The sequence below is a fragment of the Galleria mellonella genome, unplaced genomic scaffold (assembly GCF_026898425.1).
Source record: "Galleria mellonella isolate WM207_F2 unplaced genomic scaffold, CSIRO_AGI_GalMel_v1 utg33, whole genome shotgun sequence".
Lineage (NCBI taxonomy): Eukaryota > Metazoa > Arthropoda > Insecta > Lepidoptera > Pyralidae > Galleria > Galleria mellonella.
The window spans coordinates 3,718,038-3,742,433 of record NW_026442079.1 but is presented as its reverse complement, the minus strand read 5'-3'; the positions used below and the strand labels follow the sequence as shown (position 1 = coordinate 3,742,433).

Sequence of the window (24,396 nt, the reverse complement as noted above, 5' to 3'; positions counted from 1 at the left end):
GATAAACAGAATTATTCTTCATCTCAAAGTACGTGTACCTATATCAAATTGTGTGAAGATCGTGAAGGCGCTAAGAGATAACAATCGAACAAACTTACTTTCACGTTTCTTTGGATTAAAAGTCTACGCCTTAAATTCAAACGTAATAATCACATTTTAAAATCCACCTAATATATACATATATAAAAATTCCGCGTCCCGTTTTTGTACACGCAACTCCGAAATAGATTAGTCAATTTCAATAAAATTTTGTGAGTATATATTGTTTGAAAATAAACATTCACAAAATGAGAGGCAGGATAGTTTCTATCTCATTGAGTGGCACTGTTGTCAAAATCTTGCACCTGTGTGAAATTGGGGATCCGTCGTTATTATATATTTATAAAGCTCCCATTGTGTTTAGTAATTTTATTATTATTATTATTTTTTACATTGTTACAGTTCTATGTATCGAATTAAATTCGCCATGTAGGCAAGTAATTAGGTAGCCTCATCCTTAAACAAAATACATTAAGTAAACTCAATAGAAACGTGATAACAATATTATACATTGATAGATTAATTATGAATATGGAATAAATTAAACAAAATATTCAAATCAATTCAGTTACTTCGTGTACCAGAACAACATGATGACTGTACAGGTGCCTCATCATCAACAACTAGCACCCTTGATGTCCTACTAACTTCAGTTTGAGAATTGCTTTCATGTTTCTCCAGCATTTCTCGGGTCATGTCCAAAAACAAGTCTTCAACTCCTTGATTTAGTTTTGCTGATGTATAATAATGTTTTGCACCAACCATGTTAGCATAGCTGAAATTTTATTATCAATTTAAATATCATTTTAAATTAGATTAATTTAATTTTTGTTTTAATTTATGTTTTTATAAATATACTATGTGCATAATGTAAAAAATAAATTTATAGTTAAACAGCTGAATCAAATCTAAAGCACTTTTTATGTTTATGAGAGTAGTATACATTTTTTAAACTAAACTAAAATTTTACAGAAAATTATACCTTTCTGCTTCTTCTAATGGCACAGTTCTTTCATGTTCCAAATCTATTTTATTTCCTGCAATGATGAGAACAATATTGGAGCCCAACATTTTTTTCAGTTCTTTAACCCAATTTTTTACCTGTAAATATGAATCTATATATTACCATGCTAAAATGTCTATCAATCATTTACAGACCCTGGAAAATATCATGGTTAATTCCTGATGAATTCATCATGATGGGCTAACTGGCCTGTTTTCATTCTCATTTATCACCCTTCACTGGTGCTCCGCCAGCGTATCCCGTTAGCCATACCATTTTCACCCATCGAAAAAAAAAATAATTTAGTGAATATGCTCTAGAAAGAAAGGGCGGTAAGAATAAATTACTATTAAGGTAGGTAGGTATTGAGTGATTTTAAGTATTTACACTTGGCTCAGCTGATATAATATTTATTGAAGAAAAACTAATAGCTGCACAGTAGCACTATAAAAAACCAAGTATTTGTTTGTCTGTTTTTATTTATTTGTACTTAGATTGTATGTCAGCGTAAATATCTGAATTTTTCAAATTAATGCCGAGATTATGGAAAATTATTGTCATTTACTTCATGCCTTGGAGCATAAAGATTTTTGGATATAAAGCTACCTTTGGATAAGCCACATCAGTGGTCTTCATGTAACTAATATGACCTAGAAATGCTTGATATGATAAAGTGCCATCTTTATATGAGTAGTAATAGTTTATTAACTTATTTTTGAATAAAATTACTTTATAAAAATTAATTTTATTCAATATAAACTAAAGTTTATTTCATTATTAATATAAATCAAATAAGGAACAGTACAAATTAATCATAACTTTTTATTGTGAATATTGTACTACATGTAACGACAGACTATATCTTATTACTATGTAGGGACAATAATAACTTATTCCATAAAAAGTTATAAAAGTAACAGTGGTTTTAGAAAAACACTGACACATACATTTATTGATGTAGAACAATTATAAATCAGTAAAATATTTCATATACAGTTGCAAGCAAAATATTGTAATGTTATATAATAGTTGTTAACCATACAATTAATATACTACAAACATTATATGAAAGTAATTTTTTTTAATAACAAAATGGATAGGTAACCCAGCTGGCATTATTGGTAAATGTTGTGTAATTAGATCAAAACAGCTCGACTAGTTTCGGAAACAATTTGGGTTTCTTAGTAATGAGCAACTGTGATGTTAGGAAGAACCTGACTGCATGCTTTAGCCCCCTGAGTGCAAGTTGTAGGTGCTTGTGGCATCATCCAGATAAGAAAGACAGCTCAATAGGCTCTTAACCAATAGTTATTACATTATAGTTTTATTTAATAACAAAATAGGTTTCTCATCACTTATATAATTTAAATAAACAATTTACCTTTCCAAAGGAGTCTTCATCAGTAATGTCGTAAACGAGTATAGCTCCATTTGAATTTCTATAATAAATTGGCCCTAGTGCATGAAATTTTTCTTGACCAGCTGTGTCCCAAATAGAAAGATTGATCCGTTTACCATTGATGTTTATTTTTTTATTTAGAAAAGTAGCCTGTAAAATAATACCATCAATAATAATGAAATTCATAACATTGGTCCATGGATAATTATCAAAAAGTTTCGAGTTTCTACGGTTAGCTAAAACTATCCTTTTACAAAATTACGCTACCCTAATTAAAAATAAAAATAAATTCGGCTCTAAAATATTAGCTATTTGCTATAATTTTATTATTTTAAAATTCGTCGAAAAATCTGCACATAAAAAATAAAGTATACAACTAAATAAAGAAAAATACAAATCGTATGCTAATGCTGAGAATGATATAATTAACAAAAATAATCATACCTGTAGCGTAGTAAGGTGTTTATCATTAAATTTATCTTCAATGTATCGAAGTAACAAAGATGTTTTTCCAACACAACCCTCGCCTAACAATACTACCTTGAAATTATATGTACTACCGGTTGTAGACATGATACTAATGAAAATTACGACTAATATTTACAATTAAATTAGTGACGAACACAGCAATGATAGATAAATACGTAATTCGAGATTTTGAAACAATAAATAGATTACAATTTAGGCTAAAGAAAGTTACATCTATGCATATTTTTCAGTGCTGATTTGTCTAAGTATTTATTTTAATCCATATAACTAAAGTTTTTTAATAAAATATTAAAGAAATAGACAGATAAATATTTTTGATTGTCAATAATACAACTAGAACAAGTGAGTACAACAGATAACACAGACTGTGTGATACCACAGATACTGGTTACTCTATGCACTGTGTTACTCACCATAGAGAGAATATGGTGAGTAACACAGTGCAAGTGATCACTATGTTAATAGGGTTAGCAGCGATGGCTTAGAAAGGATGCAAAGGGAATCAATAAAGAACCAATACAAGCGTGCCAATTTTTAATTTGGTAAATAATAATATAAAACTATAAATAATAAAATTTAATAAATTTAAATAAAGAAAGAGACTAAAAGGACTTCCATATTAATTAAAATATAAATAAAAAAATTATTAATTTATTAATTAAATTATAAATAATATATGTAGCTTATATTCCACGCAAATCCTAGCTATTTCATAATATAAAATTTTTAAATTTTACAATAACATGGACTATAAAATAAGTACTTATATTAATTTATTTTGTTCTACTTCGGTTAATCTAATTGATTAACAGGCTAGTAATGTAAATTCTTTTGAGTGCATTAAACTATAGTTGAAACTGTTGTACCGAATTAAACAGCATCTAAAAAAAACACGTATTTATTTCTAAAGAATATAAATGTATCTAAATCTATAAAAGAGAATTAGCCCTATTTGTAGTTATAACATTATTAAAATTAATTAATTTCAATTATAGTTTGCCAGAAATTTAAGCTTCATTAAACTGAAAAACTTAGATATGATTGATGTTTTGATTATTATGATTTGTTTGACATCTAAAATCTATGACAATTGAGTACTAAAATGTTCTTCTAACATTTAATGTCATCACAATATTTACCATTTTTTTTTTGGCATTTAGAATACTTTTACGACATCTCTTGTGAGTGAAAAATTATTCAGTGGCTGTATTTTTAAAGTAAGTGATAAGCAATTGACGAATAATTGATACTGCTTCTTCAAACTAATATGATTTTCTTTAGTATCTTTAACATAGCAGCAATAAAATTTTCAAAAGTATGATTTCAGTGTATCCATTGTGGAGATTAATTTAGATTTGCTGATGGGTCTGTATTGAATCTTTCGGTTAGTAAATATTTATCCATTATAAATTTACAAATACAATTCAGTGTATGCAAAACTGTTTATATTATGCTTCTACCTATAGTATTAATATCGATAGACATAAATAACCTAAAACTTCATTGTTGAAATTTTTAATTTCAATGATCATGTTGCATAGATTCTACAATTTTTTTGTAAGTAATAGTAGGTTATGCTACCGCTTGGATAGAGAACATAAATCCCAATCTCGAGAAATTGTTAATGTAATATAAATATTAAACCCTATACGAGTAAAAAAATTACGTATTAAAAAATAACAAACCTCTCATAAACCTGTTTAAGCTACTGAACTGTTTTATCTCTTTCTCTTGTGCTAATAATTTTCAATTTGAAAGAAAGTGATAAATATAATAGTTTTTTTTAGATTTGTATGGTCTTAATTTTTATGAATAAAGGTATTTTTTTATGAATAAATAAGAATAAGGACTAAAAACTTGTGTTCCACTTTTATTCTAAAATCTTTGAGGTTATCCGCGTAGAAAGAAAGTTTCACAAATACTGTTTATACTTAATCTATCGAGCACTATACTTAGTCTATTATAATGTTGCAAGTAAGGGGAATAAAAATTTCCAGATGTATGTGGATGTATTTTTAAATTTGATACTTTAATTTAGATAAATTTTAGTATAATAAACTAGTATATGAGAGACATTTCGGAAAAAAAAAATTGAGTGATCTTAATAAGAGCGATAGAAGCCAACCAATAATTTTTAGAAAATTTTTCTGCAGTTTTTGAGTTGTATATTTGAAGGTCAAATTTAAAAACTGGTATATTTTATATTTTGATACACTACCTAGGAATTATCTATTTCAATGGTATGGTACTCCTTCAAGCGTAAGAAGTAACGGGCAAAAAGTTAGTAATAAGTAAATATGAATCATGAAAATTTAATATGTAATGAACTCATTTATCAAAATAGTGGCTACTTTTAATGATTCTGAGAACGAATTCATATTTTTAAATGTACCATAAGTGTAATATATGAAAGTTATCAGTGAAACTGTCACATAACTTCTTTCCTATCCTTTTTGTTGTTTCAATATACATTTTTTTAGGGAGTAATAACAATTTGTTGTATCTATTCACGCACATTTGAAAAAAAACTGGTCTATTTTGCAAAGAAAGGCAAAGCGTTTGAAACTTTCCATCTGGGGGCAGGTACGGAATGTCACGATACGTGACGATTTGTGACAATGAGGAAAAAAGGATTGTTAGTAAAAGGTAGACCGCGCAGGTTGCTAGCTCTATTGCTAGCAATATATCTATCAGGACTAGGTCAACCTCCATGCGATCCCTGCTACACCTGGCGCTTAGCGCAGCCCGCAGGCAGGATTATAATTTTATTTTCATATGTATGTGACGATGAAGACAAGTCAGTTAGCTCATTATGATTCACATGGAATTAACCATAATTATTTCCGGGACGGACCCTGTGGAGGATGACCTAATAGGGTATATTGCTAGCAATAGAGTTGCTGGTACTTATTACTAAAAAATCCATTTCCCCCTGTGCGAGCGGAGTTACTATTTCATTTTTAACTACAAAAAATGTGACAATGAAGTCAGATTATTATTCCATCGTAACGAATTCACCAGGATAGGGTACACTATGATAGTTATCTAGAAAAGACTGCCCAGAGGTCAACCTGATAGGGACAGACTAGCAGTAGATCTATTAAGTCTTATTATTAATAATCCTAATCCTCTCCCGAAAAGTCTTGGTTTTTCTTTATGAAAATTGAATACTAATTTTAATTTTGTTACTTTAAGAAAGCATTTGTGAGGTATCATCATATTAACCATTACCTAACTATCCACTGTTTAACATAAGCTCTCATTGGAGGGGTTTTGCCAGTAGTTGCTATACTTCACAGGCGGTTCGGCAAATGCAGTTAGGTTTTGGAGATGCTTTAAGAGGGTCGCTGCTGCCCATTTCTCGCTCTCCTTAGTCAATTCTTACATTACCTACGGAAAAAAGGGGTGGCCTTTTCTATGCCGAGGCCACACGGCTAGTACTGAGATATGCTAGATAAATAAGAAGTCAGGTTATGCGTAGCTAGGGGGGAGAGCATTGAGGCGCAATGCCCTACCTTAAAAGGCCCAATACCCTACCTTAAAATGAAAAGTCTCAAGAAAATTAATCAAATTTGCTTTTTCCAAGTCACTTAATTATGGCTTTTGCTCCACCAAAAAGTTCTTTTGCTCTATACTAAATTTGGGTCTAGCTACGGTCCTGAGTCAGGACAATCAGCATTTTGTTTTGAATTCATAAGGAATTATTTACGACGGTTTTCGGGGATACTTTTAACCTTTTTAAATTTGATTGCCTAGAAATATCCAAATAATATTATATTTATAAAATAATATTATAGAAATCTATAATATCTCAATACTTCAATAGTGTTACTGGTGTTTTTTGGTACTTACAAATTGGATTTTTTGTCTAAATTGTACTTTATAGAAGAAGTATGAAGACTTTGTCAATCTCAAGCTCATAAGCGGTATCGAGTCCTTGAACTTGAGGTTAGAGTTTACCTTCCTTTGTTTCTTAAATTTAATCGCTTTAATAACTGACTGTAAACGATTATTTTAATTGAATAAATTCTTTTAGCCTGTTCTCTTTATAGATATCAAGATTTTTTTTTTATTCTAAATTAGACATTTCTGGTCACTTATCCACGTAATTTCCTTTATCACTATATTATTAATTAGTATAGTAATATAGTAATAGTATAAAAGTAGTATAATTCAACAGTGAAGAAATGGCCAGAGATTGGACTGTTCATGTGTATTTATTTTTTTTATAAGTCAGTTAATTAAATATTTCATACGGAATATCATGCAAATTGAATATAGTTAATAATATGCTATTATGAGTATATAGGTTAATATTTTGAGCCATAAGGGCCTGTGCAAACGGTTTTAGAGGAGTTTCTTCTCATTAACTTTCGAGCTAGGTTTTCTGAAGAGCTTACAACTTGGGACTCCTTAAAAAGTTCAGTTAGAAACGCGCACGTACTAAATATCCTTACTGCTGCGGGCGTTTAGGCAACAATATTATATTAAGTAATTTGATATACGGCAGCTATGCCAAACAATGGCATGTGACAAACAGCTTTGTTTACTATCAGACGGATCAAAATGACCAAAACGGATTTATCCAAAATCAACAAGACTACTTTTTACTATTTGGATAGCACTGAGTAAGCATTAACAACCTGTAGTGGCGCAGTACGTTGTCACAGAACGAATAATTGTTTATCCTAATGCGACGCAACGTGACAATTTCCGCAAAAAAGCGGGGAGCGATTGGATGTGTAATACACAGGACTCTAAAAAGTTGTGCACATTGCGCGAGATGTATACAAAACAATGGACAACTGTAGGCAGATGTTATGATTGAGAGGAACAAGCAATCATTTTATTAATTGGTTTATTAAAAAATAATAACTACTACGTTTTAATGGTAAGTGGTAAATGATGTCTGTAGACATGAATATTATAGAATTCATTGTGATTGTTATGTTGTACACCCCTTTCTCACTCCTATGTGGTTTCATATTATTTTATTTATCTATCACGGTTTCATTTTTTGGAGAATTTAGTAGGTATTAGTTCTTAGTGATATGACGATAGTGTAACAATTATTAAAACATATTCTACTTGTAAATTACGTATATTATTACAATGTCACGGCATGTAATATTTAAATAACGAGTCATATATTAAACTTATCACGTGAGGTCTACAAATTCTTTATTATAATTTATTCTAGGGGTAGTAAGTACGAGCAAAGGCGGTGGTTTATCTTTTAATTTGTTCCTTACATTTTTATTAAACCAATCCATGGCATTAGTTGCAAAGCGCCTAGCACTGTAAGTGGACGAAATGTTAAAAGACTCTGATGTTTTTAATAAGTTTGTATCTGGTATTTGTGTAAAATAAGTCAATTCTGTGATATTTTTTTTTATAGGAACAGAATATTTTGTTTTCAAAACTGATTTTATTAATGTTTCATATAATGTGGAGCTCGTTATTAATTTTCTTATACTTGGAAGTATGTTCATATTAGTTTCTTGCATTTTTGAATATAAATTGTACGATGTGGAATTTTTTGTTGGTATTGTAATTTCTTTTTGTTGGAATTGTTTATATCCGCTCTTTAGGTCAATATTTTGTAAATTAATAGTTTGTAATTTCAATTTATCAAATCTTTCTGCATCTTGGAAACTGTTCTGAAGTGAATCTTCTCTGTTATTTATAATAAATGATCTTATCCATGGTATAATAGGACCTACAGCGGTAAAGATCTTCTGTGGAAAATTACACAATTTTGAACTAAGTAAACCAGTTAGTCCTACAATTTGTCCATCTATCAGCAAAGGTAAACCGTTTGTGTATTGACAGTTGTTAAATACTCTGTTACACAACGTTCCAATAGAACAAATGTGATAACCTCTAAGAAGTAGGTGTTTTGAACATGACTGTATTACAGTTACCAAAAGGCGTGGTTTGTTGTCGTCCAGTATAGGAATTAAGGCTTTTAGACCAATAGCAGATATAACTTCCATAGCGCTCAGTTTTAGAGTAACTGCCTTAGGATGAGATGTAACCATAACTAACACTATATCATTAGTTTCCAGTATATGTTGTCCTTCAACATATTTTTTATAACGTGGATGTATAAATATGTTGTTTATTGGGATTTTCATATCCTTCATGAGTACCGTATCACAAGATTCTGCACAAAAAACTGAAGTCAATATAAAATTTGGGTATATTGTTCCGACGCAACATTTTTCAGATTTTATAAAATACGAACTGCATTTAAAGTGTACTATGGATAATAATGAAATATTATACGCTGTTCTAAAATTTAAATACAAATACACTACATATAAAAATACTTTATCAATATTCATGTTAGTTTTACGAAGACAATAAAACATATATAGGTACGTATTTTCATTCGCCTATAACTTTTTATTATGATTACGTTCTTAGAAATTTTGAAAGCAATAAATGTTAATATTATCGAGACATGTAAGTACTGAATGTGTAATAAGAACTAAAGTGTATTTACAATATTATAGTGCATGTAATTGATAAAATAGATATTATTGTTCAAATTATTTGGTATTTCAGTATCCTTACTGATATTGTTAACATGAAAATAAGTTTGTTTGTTACCTCTCGATGTTCAGTTCAAGTATTCGTCATTTATATATATGCATCCCCTTCTTCATGAAAACTAAAAAATCCTACAAACCTATGTTAACTATTGAAGTGTTTTGTCGATTTCTTGCAAATTGAGAATTTAGCATAAAAGAAAAGACAAATCATTTCAATACCTAAAATATTGTACATTTATGAAAAGTTTGAGGTTTTTATGAATAAGGAGTATTTCAAATGAAGAAGCAAGTATATAAGCTATTACTACTTTTATCCTGGTTAATTTATGTATTTTCATCATGCGGACTAAATCACAAATAAGAACTAGTATTATTGTTATATTTGTAAGCAATATACTTATTAAGCAATTGTAATGTTGTGATATAATACAATTACTTAATTAATATTATTATTTTTCTGGTAAATAGGAATAACACCTGAGTCCGAATCATGGGCGAAACAGTATACTCTGTTATGTCCATGGTACTGTTCATATTTATAGGCGACGGTTACTACTTTCCATCAGGTGGGCCGTCAGCTTGTTTGCCATTCTAAGTTGTATAAAAAAAAAAAAATTGGCCTCGACGACTTATTTTGATAAACATAAGAAGTGATAAGTAGTTTAACCCATATCGCTAATTCGTTAATATAATATAATAAATAATAAAATAACAAACATTCACGTCGCTACTAATAGCGATATAGGCTAGGAGGTCCGACTATACCCAAATAATAATATAATTTGTTTCGTAATACTCTATGATAAAACTGTACAATTCGGTAAAATTTAATTTTTAATGCGATATGACTATTCGGCGTTAAATAGTCATTATCATTTGCGTAATGCAGCTTCTTTAAATTCTCCAGTTGTAGATAATGGAGACTTGCAGCCATTACTAATAATATATTTTATTACTCTATTAGGTCGACTTCCGTGCGGTACCTTTGAAGTCATCGTTGTTCATTACTGGTGAATTAATCACGATGGACTAATTGATCGTACTTCTTAATAGTCATTATTCACTGGTAACTCTCCACCATATAGCAATAGCGCAAGCGGAGTTATCATTACATTTTCATTCCATAAAAAAACCACAGACATAATAATATTCTTATGTTCGTTCGTATTCGCCCGAGTAAATGAGGAAGGTGCGTACAGTGTAGGCGTATAGTTCACATATCTAAAATGGTAGACTGTAAATTATTTATATTATATTTCCGCGTTTTGTTGGTGACTATATAACCGATAATAATATAGTAAAAATTTTAAGATTTTTTTTGTAATATATTTTGATGTTATCTGTACCTGTAGAATTTCACAAACTTTTTGTATTAGAGTTTAGTTTGTGTTGAAGCCAATCAGAAACATAGCTTAGCGCACGATTAGAAGCACAAACATAATGTGAGTAGTGCTTTTACACTGTGACATGTAATGTGGCATATAACAGACTGTGGAAAACACCAGGCTTATTAATGTATTGATTAGGATGATGGAAGATTTTATAAATCTAACCCAATATGTTGAACTTTGATGATAAAGTATCACAATTATTTTCTTTAGAGTTCTTTAAAATAACTGCTGTCATTACTTTTTATTTTTTTAAACATTAATTCCGTTAACGTCAAGTTATACATACACAGAAATACCACGTATATGTGGTCTGTACTTAATAAGAATTCATTTAGACTGTACAAAGAAACGTATTTTCTAAATGAACATAGAACTCGTTGATTATGTGGTGACTGATGGTGCGTTGATGCGTTCACAACGCACAAGCGGTTAAGTAAATACGGCGTTTGGCGCCGGCGTCATGCGCAGAATTCCACACGCGTTTCTCCAAAGTGCATCCATGAATATCCACTCAATAAATGGGTAAGCGTAATGCTCGATATTATGCTATCACGCGCCACTACCCCAAAATAGAGGCAATCCATTCATAAACAATGCACATAATAAATGAAATACTATTGGCGCCACCGCATTACTAACTAAATTAACCACTCCAAACAACGATATTCTGGTTCGCTCAATTGAAAGCATGTAACTCGATAAATCAAGATAACGTCATGAAGTTATGCGGATGGGCCTGCTATTAAAATGCCAATAATGTGCCAACATCAATCGTTATGGGGATTTCCGATGCTAAATAATCAGCTGTTGTTTGTGTGTGTATAGGAACTGGCACATATAATTTCATACAACCGTCATTATAATTTCTTTATCAGAATTTGGACGTCAGCTAAAGTTGTTGAGTGAATTATATTAACAAAGATCTAAAATATCTTCATTTTAGATTCAACTAAGATTGTATTGTGTAATTTTATATTTTAGACATCAATATTGTCTTTTCCACTTGCTCTATCACCGTCACTGTCTCCGCAAATTAAAGTTCCATCCTCACCATCTGGATGAGTAGTAGTTTTTTACCGTGTGTTTCTGTACATACATTTTTCTGCGCACAACTAAAGCATGAAATCGACTCCTAGCAGCTTTATTTACAAACAGATATGACATTGAAACCTTCAAGAAAAAAACATATTTTTAATAGTTCATTTTAAACTTTTGCGTTGTTTAAATATATTTTAAGTATACAATCGGGACTTAACGCGATGTAAAAACTTTTACAGATAAATAGTACCTACATACCTGCTAATAAAAAAAGCAGGTATATAATTTATTATTGGGTATTTAAAACATATTTCTTTCTAAAATACAGACAATACACCTGCGACATCTCAAATATCATATTTACCCGAAAGGGTACATATGGGCAGCATAAATTACTTATCATCAGTTGAACTGCATACTGGCTTGCTCTCTATTGTTACATAAACACATCGTGCATATGTGTTTTTTTTTGTTTTGATCCAGTTTTGGTCGGATAAATAATATTAACAGTATTTAGATGGACTTCACTCATAAGGATTAAGAACCCAGTAAGCACTTAGATGTCTTGTACTATTACTTGTTTGATATAAAATACGATAACTCAGTTAATCCCATTCATACAAAAAGTATTTGATTATATTCAGACTGAATATATACTGAATGATATTTGGATTGCTTATATCCCATTTTAATATATATGATGCTTTATTTGTATATGCTAGAGTATACTGATGGATATTGGATATCGGTTATATGTAAGTGTTACTGTTAAGTAGGTATAAGTGATTTTTTAATTCTTATGTTTGTTTGTGGTCATTATTACTATCTTCATATAACTATAATAATTATATCTAGTCCTTTATTTGAAGTGTCGCTATAATGAAATAATAAAAAGTAGAATAGTAATTCTGTTTGTTATGAAATGATAATAGTAATTATAATCATATTATACTTACCTTTTGTTTAATCCATATATTATTTTTATGACACTGACACTTTTATATTGTAACTATACAGGTACTATTCTTAATTTACGTAACTATATTAATAATGATTTTAATAAAATAATGTATGTAGATGCATACTTAATAATCATTAGTATTAAGTTATTTACAATTGATCTACAATACAAACATAAATTTATAATATTAAAGGCTGTGGTAGACACGTGACTGTTAGATACTGTGTATATAAAAATAATTGATACAGGTAATAAATGTATATTTTAATTTGTAAAAATTATACTTTGAATTTAGGAATACCATAAGTTTCATGAGGTACACCTTGACTAGTAGGTACTGTGCTTAAATTATCATAGTTGGCATTAGCGTTAGAGTCGACAACACCCGATGAAGTTACGCTACTGGATGCACTGTTATCGTATCCATTACTGACTGCAGAGCTGGTTGTAGTTCCAGTTGAAGCTAAAGCACTCGTGTGACTACCAATTCCCAAGGATGATGGACCAAAGACTGGTATAGCTTGGTTTTGTGTATCCACTGATCCAAAGGTTGATGATCCAAAGTCAGGTGTGACTTGACTTTGAAGTGATTCGTTGTTTAATGCCAAAGAAAAGGATTCAGTACCAGTTCCGGCATTATTTTGATTATTTGTTGATCCGCTGACAATTTCAAAAGACTGGGAACCAAAACCTGTTGATATTCCAGATAAACCGCTATCAAGCCCTAAAGTTTGAACTCCAGCAGGAGTGACAGTAGCTTGGCCAGTTTGACTGGAAAACGTCTCAGAAATACCCTTAGATGAATCTGAGGTACTTGGATTCAAAAAGCTGACTGATTGTCCTTTATTGTAATCTTTTACGATATTGTCAATTACAGTTTGAGAATCTTCTTTATTATTATATTTTACAAAGAATACTTCAGGTTTTGCAGGCGGCTTCTGATCAACTTTAGGTATGACAACGTCTTGTTGAATATTTTCAGGTTTCTTAACGAGGACGTAAACAATAGTTTTTTCTTCATTTTGCTGTTGAATTGGAACTACTTGAGGAGCGCTTTGTTGTACAGAAGGGGTTTTAATAAAAATAATTTTGTAATGTTTCTGTGGGGGAGGTAACACGATCGGTTTGCGGAATTTTGGGGGTTCATCGTCTTCAGGCGCTGCATGGACATAAAAATGTTTGAATACTTGCGCAGGCTGCTGTTGCACTTGATAAGATTGCTGATATTTTTGTTGCGAATTTTGAGATTGACCGGACTGATAATATTGATTATTGAACGTTTGGAATCCTTTATTAGCATCTCCAGGATAAGTTTGTAGTGAGCTACTACTTGTTAATCCATTGTGATAATAGTTATTTGCCAGTAAATTAACGGGTTGGTAACCACCACTACCTCTGTAACCACTTTCGCTTTGGAATTTGTTGAATGTGTTGTAATGGCCGTTAGTAAGTCCTAAATTATTAGATCCTTGTCCTTTGTAATAATTACTGGTGGCGTCTATATATCCAGAGCTGTATTGACCAGAACCACTATTAACTTGGTATGAAGGTATTCCATGTGATGGTGATAAGTAAGATGGAGATTCGCCAGTAGATATTGCACTGAAGCCGGAATTTTGAGGTCGCTTATAATGATATCCTAAACTCACATCAGCAGACACAAGCTGCTGTAGTCCAACTGCTATCACCTGAAAAAAACAAAATTTCGTTCTTTAGTTTATTTGTGTTAAAAAAAAAATTAAACGATTTACAATTTCTGCTTTATTCTTATTTTATTTATTTTTAGACTATAAATTTAAGAAGTAAATTAAGTGATGATTATTTATATATGTTAATAGCTAAATATAATAATAACCGTGTGGTTCCGGCATAAAATGGGCTACCCCTATCTTTCCTGTGGGTGTTGTAAGAGGTGACTAAAGGGACTTAATGGTCGAAATACGGACAGCAGAGTCTCTTTTAAAAAATTATCAAAGCATAACTGCGGTTGCCAATTCACCTAAGTTAAACGTGACAAGTACTGGCGCAACCCTACAAGCAGTAGGCCTATGTTCAGCAGTAGACAGTTAACGGCTGATATGATGATGATCTTGTTAGTTATGTAAATCATTATTTAAGACAAATATTTTCGCCTTAATTGAATAATTATGCAATTTAATATGTTTATTATAATGTTTTTAACAATAATTTAAATTTAAACCAGTTATAGTTTCTTATTGGAAAATAATGTTATCCCCAATCAAATAATTAATAAATTTTTAAATAAAAATTACCGCTATTCGAATTATTAGAGATTATTAAGCAGTGAATCAAATAATCTGAAATTCTATATTTTTATGTAAAATCAAACAACAATAGAGCTGCAGGCATAAGCAAACAACCAAGTAAACTAGGTTTTATTTGTCAACTAGTGTCTCATATCGGCTAGCATTTAGTATTTTTTACTTAATTTAGTTTACAGAGAGTTAGGTATTCTATGAAATATTATATGTAATATAGGTATGCCTGTGTTTTCTATTCTTGTATCAAATTTGATACACAGCAGCTTTCATAGGGACAGCTGGACCGGTCGGATCGTTGACCGTCAATACCAAGAAATGTTGCAATGCGTGAACGCGTTCCAGTGAAATTAGATCTAGTGACTTCATAATATGTATGTGACGCAATATTTTAATGTATATAGGCGAACCGGCAAAGAAGTTGTACGGTTCTAAGTGATTTTCTAAACTTTACAAATATTATGTAGGTAATATTCGTATATTCCATTTAGAAAATTTTTTTTGGCTATTTACAATACACATGTATAAAAAATTGGCAATGATTTCACGTACTATATGTATATATATATATATATATATATATATATATATATATATATATATATATATATATATATATATATTCTGTTAAAATCTGTCAGTCTGATTAAATTCTTGTTAAATATTTAATTTAATTATACGTATCAAAATTTATGTATAAATTATTAATATTATACGTATCGAAATTATCAATTCTAGACATTCTTGTTATTTGCAAATATATTACACAGAATTTTTTTTATACAACTTAGAATGGCAAACAAGCTGACGGCCCGCCTTATGGAAAGTGGTAACCGTCGCCTATAGACATGAGCAGTACCATGGATATAACAGAGTATACTGTTTCGCCAATGATACCCCCCATTGCGTTGCCATTCCTGAGGACTGAGTCCTCAGTGTTATTCCTCTGTACCCAGTAAATTCACGCCATATCCCACCCTTCAAACCGAAACACAGCCATGCGAACACAACTGCTTCACGGTTGAAACACGAATGGGACAGAGGTACCCAAAACAAAACTTCAATAAGTATTTTTATATTAATATTTTATTTAACTGATAAATAATAATATTCTAATCCGTTGCTACAAGTCATTGAAGAAGAAAGAGACAAATTGTAAATATTATGGGATGACACAATGCCTATATCTTATGCATCGTTTATCTAATCGCATATAATGACGGGTTGTTTGATAAGTGAATAGAAAGCTTAAGGGCAAGGTCAGCTCCCACGCGTATAGCCTGTCGCGGTACCCGCGTGCGACCGATTTGTTCATTTCGGAACACCGCATCGGTTGCGCAATACTGAGTCTCATACTTTGAGTTAACGTGAGTGCGATGAACTTGAACTGTCCATACTTCCGTATACAATCATGTAGGTATCCGCTGCACGGGCCCATCTAAAAATTTTAACGATTTTATCGATACAATGAAAGGTTGACGCAATCGAAGAGTGCGCCGTTAAATTGCATCAACTTATCATATTATCGATGTAATTAGATGTGCTGTTACTTACAATAAAGTGTCTCGAAAATAATATAACATAATTCACAATTTACATAACCACAGTATGAAAATTAACATTTGTAGTTGTATAAAATATAAAAGAATGATTTGATTAATGAGTCAAAGAAATAAAATTTGCTATCACGCGGTTATTAGATGGATGTTATGTGGGTGAATGATGTTACGTTACTGTTTATGTAAATAGTTGGTCACAATACTGTAACAAGGGACCATTATTAATTTATCGCAGTTAAGAGGCGAATTGGTAACTAATTCGTTGCGTTGCAAAAATATTATTAAAGGCGATCTAGAAAATGATATGATAACATGACGACAAGAGATTTTATAACGAAATAATTTAAATTGGTATTTTATAATTGATGTATATTTTAAAAATAATAATAACAATTTATTTAATTAATAATATAAAAATGTTAACTATGGGTATATACCTGAAAATAAAGAGATTTATTATTATTATTATTATATTGCCTAGTCAGTTTTGCACCTGCATGGTACAACGTAAAACAATTATTTATAATTATTATATCAAGGAATAGTAATCAGAAATTTTCTCATCTTATCTTATTAGTATGAATTCTAACTACGTGATGTCTGTGCATGATAGATATTTAAGAAAAAATGTTATGGAAGGTTTTAATAAGACTAATAAATGAGAAAACAATATTTTTTTGGAATTTCGTCTGTCTGTATGTTTGTCCCAGCATCATGCAAAAACTACTGCACCAAATAGGATATGATTTCATTATTTTGTTTGTCAAGGTCTAATTTAAAATTTTATCTATGTTTCACAACCACTATGCGTATGTGATTCGAGTTATGAATTTGGATGTAACAAGTCTCTTTTCATTGGCTCTTTTTGAGTTTAACGAAGACAGAGTCAAATTCTAAAGACCTTGAATAAGTATATTACATAATTATTTAGGGACTGTATTGATGCAATCTATTTGAGATCTCAAAATTTTACTATTACTTTCCGCAAATGATACTGTACCTAACTTTTAAGTTTCATTTCGGTGACGAATGTTCTCCGTAACCTTCATTAGACATATAAATTTTTCGGTAGCTTTTGAAATACTTACCTCATTTCATATATGTATTTAATCTGCGATATTAAAACATTGTGTGGCAATTTAAATTTTTGATCTACTTTCCGGTGATGCAAACTTCATTAATTTGTTATAAATGCGGTAGGGTCGCCTCCTATGTTGAAATAAAACATATCGTATCTAAATGTGGGCAAGTCAAGTTTCTCGATCACATTACGATAACAAAAATATTTAACTATAGATGTGATATCTAAGAATCTCAAAATTGTTTATAGTCTTAAATATTTTTTTTATAAACTACTTAGCATTTTGCCTGCTACTTTGCACCCATGGATTTCAGAAATAGAAATACGTGTACGATCATAAGACCACTTTTAGATGGCATATCAAGATAAACCATAGACGTACACCAGCTTTAAAGAACACAATTGATCGATACGTAATGCCGGAACAAATATATGTATATATGTATATATATATATATATATATATATATATATATATATATATATAAATATTTAAATATCTCCCATGTATAAATATTGGTCAGATACAATTTTACTAGGTTAGTGATATTATTATTTATTTTGTAAATTACTATTACTTTTTACAAACGATTTGAACTTATTGTCATAATCAAATTATATATAATTTATTTGTGAAAACCTGTTATTGGCTTTTTATCTGTATTGTTTTTTTTTTATTATAAAATTTTCTAGCTGTTGTTTTTTTAATAAAAATGAAATAAAGAAATATAATTTAAAAGATCACAATGAACTACTAATGTTACTCCGATTTAAATAATATTATTTAAATCGGATAAAACGGATAAAATAAATATAAATTTATATTAAAAGAACTTAATAATGAAATGTTTTGAATAGTAAAGATCTGTCATCAATCTAGTACACAGATGTATTATAATAAAAAAAAAATTCGGAAATAGCAATTACGACTGCTACGACATATATATTGAGTGTTATCAATGTTGTTCAAGTCAATAGGTGAAAGCTATCTTTTATATCAATTGACACCGTTAGTGAAACTACAAAGGTCTTTATGACAAATTAAATCGTGAATCATTACTTGGTACTATGCATGTGTAATTTATCAACATTATCATCATATCAGCCTTTAACTATCCACTACTGATTATGGGCCTTCTTATAAAAGGGGTTTTACTAGTAGTTGCCACGCTTAGCAAGCAGGTTGGCAACCGCAGTTAGGCTTTGGTGATGTTTTAAGAGGGAGGCTACTACCATTTCCTTGTTCATTAAGTTCCCTTATTTGGCACTTACGATACCCACGGGAAAGGAAGAGTGGTTCTTATTATTTTCATTACATGAATTTAAATCCAAAAAATAACAATATTAAATTATTATTCATTACTGAAATAATAGTGTTTTAGTTACAGTTAATTATGTAGATAGCTCGGCTGCAAATAATCTATTCGTAAGCCAACTATATAATAAACAGTACACACCCATATATAAAACATTGCCAAAATAAAGCATGAATATTATTTAGAAGTGCTACAGAATAAATAATTAATTATTCCAAATTAACCTCTAAAGTGACAAAATTATGAAAGTTTGTTGATGTAAAAATATAATGTCATTAACATAATGAAGGTCTTATGATGTGCGCTAGTTTATTGCATGATATACAATATTTATAGAATAAATATAATATCTTTTCGAAAGTATATATTTGAAACAAATTATTAGAATACCTATCAATACACAAAGGAACCGACGAAAGGACAAGTATTTCTCAAAAATATGTTATACAGATATGCCACTTTTACAGCTGTAAACAATAGATCTATAAGGTCTTAAATTTTTTTCAAGATTATTGATAAACAACATTTAAAATAAAAACCCTATGTTACCTGTAGGTACACAGTTACTGAAGTTATGTGATAAACTATTACTGATAAAACGTTATTATTATTCAAAATATATTTATACTTGAGAGATTTGACATTGTCAAATAAATTGAATTCCATAATTATTCAAAATGATTATAGATTACATAAAATATAGACAATGTCTAAATTAGATCTCCTATAGTTTAAAAAACTATCGTAAACATACCTCCTACATAATTACACACATACTTAATTACCTATACTCACACATACAAAACTCACACTCGACCTCAACATTAACATTATATATTATTATGCATAAAATTAGTTGACCTGACATCTGTTGTCCTATCCAAATTACTACGAATAAAAAATTTGCTATATCGGGCCAGCCGTTCTGAAGTGATACGCATATCAACCAGTAACATTTTATTTCCATTAATATAAATTAAGTATACTGGTACACTTTCAAATTTAATCTTTTTGATATTTTTTTCTATTACTTCATAACATATAAATATGAATTAATAGGTAAGTCAAATTTGAATACCCAAGGGGCCTAGAGCTAATATCCAGAAGCCCTGAAATATATATTATGATATATAATACAGACTTAAGCTTAGTTTAGTTATCTTTTTTGTTTGTATATATCATGCATCTTACGATACTTGTTATATAGTCAGGAAGAAAGATTTATAGTAATGAAATCAAATGGCCCCACTGCTATCAATATATCATATCAGACCAACCTCCACCTGGTCTTTCTGAAAATCATCGTGAGTAAATCCTGGTAAATTCATCACAACGGGTCAACTGACTTGGATCTACGTCTTTCACACGGTAAATCCGCCAGCATATACCATTAACGTAGGCAGGGTTATCATTTCATTTACGTTCTCAAAAATAATTAATAGAGAATATTAGCCTATATATCTGCTCTCCATGCATTCTTCCCTGGAAACCATTATGGTGAATTCGTCACGATGTACCAATTGACCTAATTTCACCTTCATCTACTCGTATCATCCCTGATTAAGACCTCACAAAGTACCTTGATAACACAGGGGGATTACTATCCCATAATTATACATAAAAAACATGTACTATAATTTGTACAGATAAAATCTTAAGGGCAAGTTGCAAATTAAATATTTGCACGCCACACGGTTGAATGTAGTCTTTTTTATTATTAAATACTTCTAATGTAATTACCTGTATTCAAGCAAATAAAGCTACCAATCATTCATTTATTCATTCATGTACTATTTATTATTAATTAAGGCGAGAAAAGAAACGGTATAATTATTACATTCAATTTTAATTTAACTAAAGTTTTACAACTTGTTACTTCTATCAGTTTATAAGAATACTTGGAATCTAGTGTTATCAGTTTCATTTCTATTATATGTATTTGTGATCGTAAAATATACACACGTGATATAATTGGAAGTGCAATGTACTTTTTTCGTAAATACTGTTTGCACTATTGTTGTAACTAAATGCCTGTATTCAGTATACCACGATGCTTACCAGATAAAGGCTCAGTCGGAAAGCGCTTGGCTCCAGTCTAGCATTTTTAAAATAAAATCCTAACCTATAGTTTAGTTTTTTTTAAATTCACATTAGAATTAAAAAAATTACTTGCTGTCTGTTCCGAATTGTATGTAAAGCCAAAGTTACACTATTGTTTAATTTTTTAATATTATTTTTCCATCCTAACATTTTAGCGGTTTCTTTATGCCAAATTTTAATGACTTGATAAACTAATAGATTTACATGATAAAATAATAGAGAATTAAGAATATACTAAAAAAAAAAATAGTTAGCCCCTCTTTATCAACCCTTTCACATTTCAACTTGGTTTTCATTAAGCATGCACAATACACTCATAATTTCACGAAAATCACAGAATATAACACTATGTTTTTAATAATTATTTACTTAAGTAAATTATTTAATAACCACATAATGTCTCTATAATCTTACTAGTAGTAAATGTAATTCGCAGAGCTTAAAACCAATCGCGAACGTAGATTTAATAAAATTTATGAAATTGAGTAAAAGTTTCAGCAGTATCTATTATCCCGAGAAACATATTAAAGACAAATTTGTACGTACCAAAAGCGCGTACATTTTGAACGTGACCGCAGTTCGACGCTCCTACGACGAACTTGGAAACAAGTGATGCGGCAAGTGTCGCGATAGCCCCTCAACAGCTTCTTATATACCAACAAGAGATGGACCGTATATTTGTGACAACGGGTTCATAAAGAACAATTAAATATTCACCTACGTACTTTTTGTCACAAGTTTAAATCTAGTGCTACATTTTTATTTTATTTAGCGCAATTTAGTGCTAGATTATAATACTAAAAAATAAAAGATGGTTTACGAGTATGTGTATTAACAATATTTCGCGAAGTTTATGTAGCTTTTAATATTAAATATTCTATTTATGCGACATTTTTTTAAGCCAAATATGTCTATAGAGTCATGTATTTATTTTTGAGTTCTAAGTACGACTGTCGTATAATTATATATATTTCAGTATAGATAGGTACATATTAATTTAATAATTTCATTGCAGTTATTATTTTTTTCATAATAAAAAGAGATTTTGTTTTTCATAGATGAACAGTAGCTTCAATAAATTAATATGGACCTAACACGGGAGCATTCTCTGTAGATTACAAAATAAATTGTCATATTTGATTCAAAATTAGAGAAGATAGAACATCAACACAATAAAACACAAGCTTTGAATACGCTACCTGGAAGTTATTTTCAGCACAGCGACAATAAACTGCGAAATAAATTATTAATTTATTGACATGTTAAGTATCGATCTATGTGCATATAATATGGAGAGGAATATAGAATGTTAACGAATAATTTTAAAATATAAGGAAATACCCATTGAAATGTCATCAGTAGACCAAATTATAGTGAATTTTTTTATATAAAATATGGTTTAAAATTTAAAAAGGCAATGAACTTTATTCGGTTTGTATTTATCTTATGGATTTTCACACATTTATATAGGTAAGTAGGTACCATCAGAATTATAGAGTTTGGTCATTATTATTTTAGAAGACGAATCTACAATTATGTAAACATATGTAGTTTACCTATTTTAAACTTTATAACTGCAACTACAAGTTTTAAATGTAAAAAAATATTTTTGATATTTCCTGGTTTTCCATTCTCGTTGGTATGATAATGAAATAAGATATATGACTTAATTATAATAAAGTGAATATTTGAAAGTCAATATTTATATTTTTTGACTATTAATTTAGTGATTAGTTTAAAGGGTAACAGTAATGTTTACAATTAATAATAATTTTAGTTTAAAGAATATTTATTTTACCAGAGGAAAACTGTATACAGAAGTTTTTTGCATGTGTTCTACTCGTATTTCTGTCCCAAAGATAGGATATAATGTAAAATTATAGGGTACCCAGGCATAACATCTTAATCATCACAGGCTTCACAATATATTCTGGAAAGCCCATGGTGTCTTTACGTTTATTAGCGAGGGTTATTACTTGCTGACAGGCGGGCTGTTTGCTTGTTTATCATTCAATACTGTATTAAAAAAATTCCGAAAAAGTTAGCGAATTGTCTGTATCAATTTAAAATTAGAATGAAGCCAGACAGAGTCACTGACTAATAATACAATAACTTATAACATAAAATAACTTATGTTGATTACGACGACTCGACATCTAAAATGTCTGTGGATCCGGTTTTTAGTTTATTATAAAATAGTTAACAAAAATCATGGATACTCATTAGGTTTTATATGTTATCGGATCTATGTCTATTTATGTAATTTGAATAAAAATCATAATATGTAATCTTTGTGTATATTCAAGTATAAATTTATTTAAATCTACAAAGAGAGCTGCATTATATTTCAACTGTAATACAATTAAATAAATATATTTTTAAATATATTTTCTGCCTTGTTCATAACATCCGCTTGTCAAAATTTCTTTTTGTCCGGGATATAATATTTTATCATTATTGCTGGATTAGTAAATAATACACATAAACCTTAATTCTTATGGAATTCATCACTAACATAGTTTCATTCTAAAATCTTGTTGTTTATAACTTGTTAAAAGGTTTGTCGTAATCGTCATTTCTGTAATCATCCTTTTTGTATTTTTATGATATAAGTACTTAAGATTATATCAGGATCCAACTATACTTAGTAAAATAGAAGTTTTGCAGTATCTTTAATCGATGATAATGGAATGGTAATCCCGCCTGGGCAAAGGGTATACGTTGACAAGGCACCAGTGAGAAATGATAGGTGAGAATGGAAATACAGATCAATTAGCCTATTGTGATGAATGCACCTAGAATTTAGCACGATGTTTTCCAGAGGGACCACGTGGAGGTCGACCTGCCAGTGTATATTGTTAATAATGGAGTTCGTAGTCCGCATTACTAACAATCTTTAACAAGTTTTGTAGTATGGTCCCGGCGTAGAATGGGCTATCTCTTCCTTTTCCGTGGGTGTCGTAAGAGGCGACTAAGGGGAATTTAATGATCGAGGGATGAGTAACAACGTCCCTCTTAAAACATTACTAAAGCCCAACTGCAGTTGCTAATCCCCATGCCAAACATGGCAGCTACTAGTAAAAACTTTCCAATAGGGGAGGCCTATGTTCAGCAATGGACGGTTGATGTCTGATATGGTAAGACAAAAACATTATCGGACTATATAAGGGAAATTCTTCCACAT

General features: G+C 30.1%; 3 protein-coding genes across 3 annotated transcripts; all 3 read right to left on the bottom strand.

Annotated features, from left to right (window-relative positions):
• Positions 1–393: 393 nt before the first annotated feature.
• LOC113517639 (ras-related protein Rab-21-like) lies at positions 394–3,289 on the bottom strand. The gene is made up of 4 exons (XM_026902394.3): positions 2,886–3,289; positions 2,424–2,591; positions 1,022–1,140; positions 394–814 (listed from the first exon to the last, which is right to left on the bottom strand). Exons 1-4 carry the CDS (start codon positions 3,012–3,014, stop codon positions 604–606), a joined length of 627 nt encoding a protein of 208 aa, XP_026758195.1. The 5' UTR covers positions 3,015–3,289; the 3' UTR covers positions 394–603.
• Positions 3,290–7,912: 4,623 nt separating this feature from the next.
• On the bottom strand, positions 7,913–9,282 carry LOC116413300 (uncharacterized). Its single transcript, XM_031911630.2, has one exon. The coding sequence runs from the start codon at positions 9,275–9,277 to the stop codon at positions 8,090–8,092; it is 1,188 nt and encodes a 395-aa protein (XP_031767490.1). The 5' UTR covers positions 9,278–9,282; the 3' UTR covers positions 7,913–8,089.
• A 3,838-nt stretch (positions 9,283–13,120) lies between these two features.
• On the bottom strand, positions 13,121–21,844 carry LOC113520151 (uncharacterized). Its single transcript, XM_026905415.2, has 2 exons — positions 21,759–21,844; positions 13,121–14,565 (listed from the first exon to the last, which is right to left on the bottom strand). The coding sequence occupies exons 1-2, from the start codon at positions 21,771–21,773 to the stop codon at positions 13,156–13,158; spliced, it is 1,425 nt and encodes a 474-aa protein (XP_026761216.1). The 5' UTR covers positions 21,774–21,844; the 3' UTR covers positions 13,121–13,155.
• Positions 21,845–24,396: the final 2,552 nt, after the last annotated feature.

Coding starts and splice junctions, on each gene's coding strand:
- LOC113517639 (XM_026902394.3), bottom strand. CDS start 3,014: ATGTCTACAACCGGTAGTACATATAATTTCAAGGTAGTATTGTTAGGC. Junction 1,141..2,423: donor ATGAAGACTCCTTTGGAAAG/GTAAATTGTTTA, acceptor TCATATTTACAG/GTAAAAAATTGGGTTAAAGA. Junction 815..1,021: donor CCATTAGAAGAAGCAGAAAG/GTATAATTTTCT, acceptor ATAAAATTTCAG/CTATGCTAACATGGTTGGTG.
- LOC116413300 (XM_031911630.2), bottom strand. CDS start 9,277: ATGAATATTGATAAAGTATTTTTATATGTAGTGTATTTGTATTTAAAT.